Source organism: Homarus americanus, unplaced genomic scaffold, assembly GCF_018991925.1.
Source record: "Homarus americanus isolate GMGI-L3 unplaced genomic scaffold, GMGI_Hamer_2.0 scaffold44060, whole genome shotgun sequence".
NCBI lineage: Eukaryota > Metazoa > Arthropoda > Malacostraca > Decapoda > Nephropidae > Homarus > Homarus americanus.
In genome coordinates, this window is record NW_024756871.1 from 2,411,152 (window position 1) to 2,420,081 (window position 8,930).

Here is an 8,930-nt window from a genome sequence, read left to right on the forward strand (position 1 = left end):
CACACTGTTGGCATGTACCAGCTCTCTCTTACACACTGTTGGCATGTACCAGCTCTCTCTTACACACTGTTGGCATGTACCAGCTCTCTCTTACACACTGTTGGCATGTACCAGCTCTCTGTTACACACTGTTGACATGTACCAGCTCTCTGTTACACACTGTTGGCATGTACCAGCTCTCTCTTACACACTGTTGGCATGTACCAGCTCTCTCTTACACACTGTTGGCATGTACCAGCTCTCTCTTACACACTGTTGGCATGTACCAGCTCTCTCTTACACACTGTTGGCATGTACCAGCTCTCTCTTACACACTGTTGGCATGTACCAGCTCTCTGTTACACACTGTTGACATGTACCAGCTCTCTGTTACACACTGTTGGCATGTACCAGCTCTCTCTTACACACTGTTGTGTACCAGCTCTCTCTTACACACTGTTGGCATGTACCAGCTCTCTCTTACACACTGTTGGCATGTACCAGCTCTCTTACACACTGTTGGCATGTACCAGCTTCTGTTACACACTGTTGGCATGTACCAGCTCTCTCTCTTACACACTGTTGGCATGTACCAGCTCTCTCTTACACACTGTTGGCATGTACCAGCTCTCTCTTACACACTGTTGGCATGTACCAGCTCTCTTACACACTGTTGGCATGTACCAGCTCTCTCACACACTGTTGGCATGTACCAGCTCTCTGTTACACACTGTTGACATGTACCAGCTCTCTGTTACACACTGTTGACATGTACCAGCTCTCTTACACACTGTTGGCATGTACCAGCTCTCTTACACACTGTTGGCATGTACCAGCTCTCTACACACTGTTGGCATGTACCAGCTCTCTCACACACTGTTGGCATGTACCAGCTCTCTGTTACACACTGTTGACATACCAGCTTTCTGTTACACACTGTTGGCATGTACCAGCTCTCTACACACTGTTGGCATGTACCAGCCTCTCTTCACACACTGTTGGCATGTACCAGCTCTCTACACACTGTTGGCATGTACCAGCTCTCTTACACACTGTTGGCATGTACCAGCTCTCTGTTACACACTGCTGACATGTACCAGCTCTCTTACACACTGTTGGCATGTACCAGCTCTTCTTACACACTGTTGACATGTACCAGCTCTGTTACACACTGTTGGCATGTACCAGCTCTCTCTTACACACTGTTGGCATGTACCAGCTCTCTTATACCACTGTTGGCATGTACCAGCTCTCTGTTACACACTGTTGGCATGTACCAGCTCTGTTACACACTGTTGGCATGTACCAGCTCTCTGTTACACACTGCTGACATGTACCAGCTCTCTTACACACTGTTGACATGTACCAGCTCTCTGTTACACACTGTTGACATGTAGCCTCTCTGTTACACACTGTTGGCATGTACCAGCTCTCTACACACTGTTGGCATGTACCAGCTCTGTTACACACTGTTGCAGCCAGCTCTCTTACACACTGTTGGCATGTACCAGCTCTCTTACACACTGTTGGCATGTACCAGCTCTCTGTTACACACTGTTGGCATGTACCAGCTCTCTCTTACACACTGTTGGCATGTACCAGCTCTCTCTTACACACTGTTGGCATGTACCAGCTCTCTCTTACACACTGTTGGCATGTACCAGCTCTCTCTTACACACTGTTGGCATGTACCAGCTCTCTCTTACACACTGTTGGCATGTACCAGCTCTCTGTTACACACTGTTGACATGTACCAGCTCTCTGTTACACACTGTTGGCATGTACCAGCTCTCTCTTACACACTGTTGGCATGTACCAGCTCTCTCTTACACACTGTTGGCATGTACCAGCTCTCTCTTACACACTGTTGGCATGTACCAGCTCTCTCTTACACACTGTTGGCATGTACCAGCTCTCTCTTACACACTGTTGGCATGTACCAGCTCTCTCTTACACACTGTTGGCATGTACCAGCTCTCTCTTACACACTGTTGGCATGTACCAGCTCTCTCTTACACACTGTTGGCATGTACCAGCTCTCTCTTACACACTGTTGGCATGTACCAGCTCTCTCTTACACACTGTTGGCATGTACCAGCTCTCTCTTACACACTGTTGGCATGTACCAGCTCTCTCTTACACACTGTTGGCATGTACCAGCTCTCTCTTACACACTGTTGGCATGTACCAGCTCTCTCTTACACACTGTTGGCATGTACCAGCTCTCTCTTACACACTGTTGGCATGTACCAGCTCTCTCTTACACACTGTTGACATGTACCAGCTCTCTGTTACACACTGTTGGCATGTACCAGCTCTCTGTTACACACTGTTGGCATGTACCAGCTCTCTGTTACACACTGTTGGCATGCACCGGCTCCTGAATGTACATCAGATAACCAGATAATATCACCCAAAAAATATCTGTGGAAAAAATGAACGTAATCGTACAATTTCTGGTGTTAACCGTCCACTTTTACCTAATAAATGATATTCTGAATTTCTGATTCTGAATCCAGTTAGAGACACAGATGAATCCCTGCACCAAGAAGAACGTCAGCGAGCATCAGCTGTTGTATGTTGACATAACACAACCGTCCTTCCTTGTGTGAATGTTCTGTAATTTTCAACTGGATTATGCACAATTTATACAAGCACATGGAATTTTAAATATATTGGGAGACAATTACATGATTTAGACAGTAAGGTAAGAGTTTATATTATACTAAATGATCCCAGGTTTTGAAACTTCGTGTTTAAATGTCTTGCCTATAGTACAGGATAATTTTCGTCATTGAAAAACTTTTATGCATAGATGCTCATGTTTTCAGAGCTATAACTTTATTAGCATTTATTAGCACCGAGTGTGAGCTCTTTCAAGACAAGACTTGACCAACACTGGAGCGGGTTCAGGTACATTCAGGAGTCGGTGCATACCCAGTACCTGCCAACAGTGTGTGACACGTTCTTGAACTTTCTACTTTCATTAAAGCAGACATTTTAAACGTTCATTCTTGATAGTGGTTAAATTTCTTAGGATTTTCACTAAATATTTATCTTAATGCAAAAATATATATATGTGGTAAGATGCTGGTAGAACAAGGACGGTAATTATATAGGACTAACCCGCAAGCGAAATTTATTGAAAACGATTATATAAACGCCGGATTTTCATTGTTATATTATAGTGGAGACTGTTTTTGTTTGTGGAAATAACAAAAAAAAATTGATATTTTAAAAAATAAATGCTACTTAACATTTGTAGGTATGAAGAACAGACCTAACCAACCAAACCTTACCTAACTTCCCCAGAATATTAAACAGAAAGAACTTACTATGATATGGTGAAATTCGAGGCATTTTCTGGACGTGAGATGATATGGCCGCATCGGCACTATGCAGCCCCGGTGGGTTAGTCCTATATATTAACCACAGGGACAAAATGTACTGTTTTAAGAAGTAACAAATAGGCATTGGCCTTTGCATTTTTGGTGCTTCAGTTTTTTTACTGATGAATTATGTCTAATTTTAGCAGAGGTGACCTTTTAGTGATGCAGATAGATAGTTAAATTGTTATGCATGTTGATTTTTATATCAGGAGGTAAAGCAAAAAAGAAAAAAGAATACTTTATTGAATACTAGTGTTTTTGTAGTTCTATTTTGACTTGTATTTTGCTTAAAAGGGTACTTGTACAATTTTGATCACACAAACTGGACAGTGCTTTGGAGTAGAGAGAATTTGTGCAGTAAAATCATGCCCAAAAACTGACCAAACCAAACCTAAGAAAACCTAACCTTACCCTTGTCTTGGTGACTTTGCATTGCTTTGTGAAAAACCAAATGTGATTATCTTCATATTAATGACAGTCTACACCACAGTTTGGACACTACAAAAGTTTGCAGAACACCATAGGCCTTGAAAATTTCTATTGCTGTGGCGTTATTTACAAAAACACGTTGAATGGTTTGCAATTCTGAGCAATAGCATCCTTCACACAGAGAAGCCATCTTGTGACTGATAAATTCCAGCATTTGAGCATGCGCAGGAGATTCACTTAACAAAGAGACATTTGTTGATTGACTGACTACTTATTTTAGAGAAATTGGAAAATCAAAATATACAGTAACTGCAAAAATACAAATTTGCAATTAAAGTATATACAGGCATATATATATTTTTGCTGTGTCTCCATATTTACAAACTAATATAGTATTCCATGGTTGGTCTCTACTGAATCTTAACCCAAATTGGTTCATTATGCACTTAAGAGTACAAGTATGATTTATGTAGACATAACAGGTACAGTATATTAACACTAGGGTATTACGAAATATTCTTATTGAAGAAAACTTATTTCTTACTTCAAGAATATCCCCAAACTGGTGGAGGAATTGTAATTTAATATTTCATAAACAGTATTGACTAATGCTTCCCAGTGACCAAGAACACCTCCCAGTCAGTCCTTATCCTTTTTTTTTTTTTTAATATTCCTAATGGAAATGTTAATGTACATGCAGGTATTTCTTTATTGTGATTTCATTTAGTGTGATGTTTTTCAGGAAAATGTTAACTGAGCTAAACAATATTTAACTGTTTTAAGACATTATTTCCTTAAACGTTTTTATGGGATTTTTATTTATAGTTTCTTTCAATATGTGAAATAAATCTATCAGAACACATAACAAACAACTATGAATGGTGAACAGTAACACTTTTTACTTACCTGTAAAGTAATGTACTGTACAGTAGTCTTGTCAACAGAGCAAAATAAGAGAGATAAATGAAGTAAATCATTTATGACAGTAAGACTTGAATCCTCCTAAGAAAAAATATAATTTGCTACCAAGAGGTGCAGGAACTTAAATGTGGAGGGGAGGAGAGCCAGAGGTAGGCCAAAAATGACAAGGGGAGAGGTAGTAAGAAATGACATTAGAGTTAAGAACCTGACTAAAGCGACTATAAGAGACTGCAGATAACCCATGTAAGCATGGTAAATGGCAGTAAAATGATTATGAGTAGGTTTCTAAAGTTTTTACTTGATTTTCATTATTAGTATACTGTACTGTACTGTTTTTTGTTATTCCTATTTAAAGTTGAGCATATCAAGACTGATCCATTGTGTGGTGTACATTATACAGTACTATTGTATTAACGATTTTATTTGCAGACACGAGTGAGGAGTTCCTAGAAAATGAGGTGTCACTACGAAGTACTCGGAGTCTCCCAGAGGGCCACAGATATTGACTTGAAAAAGGCTTATCGGCAAATGGCACTTGTGTGGCATCCAGGTGAGAAATTCATGTACAGTACAGTACAGTATTTATTTAACCAATGCTCATAACATTCCAAGGAAACGAGCTGAGGTATTTAATTGCTAAAAAATATATATTTATTTTACCATTGTGTCTTAAAGGTCTTATTATTGATACATTTTTATTCTCCCATATTAAGTATATACAGTACATCACTGTATAACTACTGTATATGATTTGATAATTTACCGAGTTTATCCTAAATTTTCCGATTTTAAATGTAATTCACTCTTCTATTTCTTATGTACCTTTAACAAATTGCTCTCAACACATCTACTGCCACACCCACAAAACAATTATATTTTGTGGGATAAGCTTTTAATATTTTTTCCAGACAAGAATCCAGACAATATGGAAGAAGCAAAAATTCAGTTTCAACTGATCCAGGCAGCTTATGAAACCTTATCTGATCCTCAGGAGAGAGCCTTTTATGACCGCAACCGTGACAGCATTCTCAGGGGTAAAGGTATACAGTACCTGTAATATATTTATTCTTTGTCGTGTATCACATCTTTAGGTTCCAAACCATAGTTTCTTTTTCAGGAAGATTTAGTTTACATACCAAGATTCTTTTCTTTTGGTATGTAAACTAAATCTTCCTGAAAAAGCAAATCTCCCAATTTACGTAGGCTCCAAAAACCTTCATGGGCCCTGGGCACAGTGCCCACTGTGCTCCCTTGATAATACGGCCCTGGAAAAGAACAATAATTTTGTGGTTCACTTTAATTTTAAAGTATAATTTTGAAACCCCTGGAATGTAACCCCACTTTCACCATCAGTACAAATGATATTTAAAATCAGTGTTCCATAAATTTGCAAATTGGATGAGGTTTAGGTAGAGGCTTTGTAGCATCAGTCCTCAACATTACCTGCTTCAGTGAAGGTTCTGAAATTCTATTAACTGGGTGCATTTTATTAAGAAATATTATGAGAATTCACCTTCGATGTTCTTAGTTTTTATGTGTTAATGCTTGATGAAGTTAACCTCCATAATTTTACTCTTTCAGGATCTGGTTCAGATCCTACGCCAGAAACTGTTAATCTGTTTGAGTTCTTTTCAAGTCAGTGTTACTCTGGCTTCAATGATTCTGAGAAGGACTTCTACACTGTATACAGGTACTGAACAGTATTTTTTGACCGAGCTCCATCTTATTAATGCCACTTATTAGAGGTAGCATTCTTCTGTTTATGTTTCATTTCTTTTATTGAATAATCTAGGTTAACATAGGCTTCAAATATCATAGAGGTCGTAGGTTACATTTTCCTCTGACATCATGTGCTACTGGCCAAAAACTTCTCTTCAAGGTTAACCTGTAAACAGCAGCCAAAATCTGTGAAAGTTAGCTGTAGGATGTGTGGCCATCATCATGTTCCTTGCATTTCATTTTTATGCATATGGGGGCAGAGTAGAGTGTCCTTAGCTGCCATGTGTATGGAAAGGATAGTCTTCAGTTTGCTGTATCCACACTGCCCTTCAAGGGCTATCGGGCTTGGTTGACCTGCTTTCAATTTTCAAGATATTTCTTATTATGCCTATAATAATAAAATGCTTATTTAATTAACCCTTTGGGTACGAGGGATATCTCTCTCTCTGCCAAATATAATTATATGACGTTAGCCAAATAAAATATTAAAGTATGTTACTGTAGCTGTTATCGCCGCTGGCTTCAGCTACATAGTGTTATAGTTCATAACTCTATTAATCTTAGCTTTGCTTCATTCCGCATCGTCTTGTTACTCCAGGTTAGGCAGAAACGAGTAGGCGTAATTAGTCAACAATATTTCAATACCGAGGGGTATGTCATCACTTAGGCTGTACTTACAAGCGCAGGTCAATGCAAATCAGTATGATGTTCCAAGAGACAACAGTACTGCGTAAATTGTTTCAGTACAAATTCTTGGACAGGATTGTGAGTCGGTGTTCACCAGTGCGAGCAGAAGGCTGGTCTTCACAGCATCACTAGAGAGGGTGATCTGTCTCATGGCGGGGCGGGCAGCACTGCCACCAGTCGAAGACAGTCCACTCAGCAGAACCAGGACTTGTCTGTAAATACTTTTACATCTGGCGAGGTCACATGTCGAAAGATTTAATGGCATCACACGCCAGCACTGTATTTGAAGCCAGCGGCGAAAACAAAAGTAGCAAAGGGGTTGAGGATATCAAAGACCTTGTTCTGCTCTTGATTCTTTCTCAGCATTATTTGCAGATTTTTTGAGCTGCAAAAACTTGCAAAAATTCAGTCATAGATAAAAATATCTCCGATGACTTTTTTTTTCATATTATTAGGCAAGTGTTTGAGATGATTGCTGTGAAGGACATGCAGTATATGAACGATGAGGAGGATATCATTATACCAAACTTTGGCTCCAGTGATATGGACTTAGAGGTAAGTGGTGATTTCTCTCTCTCGTCAAGTGTGTTTGGTTGTGGTGTTCCCCTCCCACAACAAGGCCTCAATTTACCAAGTGGTTTACTCCTCCTACTTCATATTTTAACTCTACCAAGCATTTTCCCAGAATATTGTATGGTGGCCAGAATCAAGAGAAGGTATACACTTGCTCTGTTCCTTTATTTGTTGGCATTCATTTATTCTTTTTTCTGTAATAGTTGTGTACTTCGATGACAATCTCTTTCCCGATATTCATTTTGTTTTCCACTAGTTGCTTCACACAACCTAGCATCACTTTAGCAGCACTTTCAATTTTGAAAAAATTGATAGGTAAACTGGCTTCAAAATTTATCACATTCATACTAACCTTTATGAAATGGAACATGATTCTGTGGACATTTTAATTTCTGCATGTTACTCACATCCCTTTGTTTAAACTTCTATTACTAGCTCAATTTGATGATTATGATGTTACAACTTTTCTGATATTTTATAATGTTTACATTAGCTAGGAGTTATAACGTCATTTTGGGCTTTTACAGGTCTTTCTGTATCTGGATCTCATAGCTCTAGCAAGTCAAATATTTGTTATTTCCTTCACTTGATCTTTTATGTATTTTAATTTTGGATTTTTTTTATACATATTATCCTTTATCTAAGTTATTTCTTCCCTAAGGATGTAGCTGCATTTTATGGTTACTGGTCAGGCTACTGCCTTATGGTTTCATGGGCAGATGGGAAGTATGATATCAGTGAGCTGAAATGAGACGTTGAGAAGAAGTGGGTGCTGTATATCTTCTGAATCTGATGGACACATCGTAGGAGCCAAATTTGAAGGGCTTTAAGCATGTCTAATGAAGTAACCATGATTCTTTTTATATTTTCTTTGCAGAAAATTGAGAAAGACAATAACAAAGCTCGTCAAAAGGCTGGCAACAGTTCAATGAAGAAGTCAGAGCTCTTGTTATTTGTCATGAAGAACAAGCAGTGGATTGCATAGGGTGAGTTTCCTGTAGTAATGTTGAGCTCATGGTAAGGTTTTGCTTCATGTAAGAGATGAAATGTAATTTATCAATGGTGTATATTTAACTGTATGGAAAAATAAAGGTGAGAAAAAGTTGCTGAGTGCAGAAAATACAACACTACTGTATTGAAATTAAAATGATTGAGTGGCTTACCTATAATGGTTGTCAAAATGACGATAAATATTTTTAAAATCCAGGATATATATATATATATATATATATA

The 8,930-nt window shown here is 38.6% G+C and overlaps 1 protein-coding gene across 1 annotated transcript; it reads left to right on the plus strand.

Annotated features, from left to right (window-relative positions):
- The first annotated feature begins 2,547 nt into the window (after positions 1-2,547).
- Positions 2,548-8,682, plus strand: LOC121856960 (dnaJ homolog subfamily C member 21-like). The gene is made up of 7 exons (XM_042352751.1): positions 2,548-2,686; positions 5,148-5,268; positions 5,627-5,758; positions 6,300-6,408; positions 7,580-7,679; positions 8,359-8,403; positions 8,575-8,682. The coding sequence occupies exons 2-7, from the start codon at positions 5,172-5,174 to the stop codon at positions 8,680-8,682; spliced, it is 591 nt and encodes a 196-aa protein (XP_042208685.1). The 5' UTR covers positions 2,548-2,686; positions 5,148-5,171.
- The last annotated feature ends 248 nt before the right edge of the window (positions 8,683-8,930 follow it).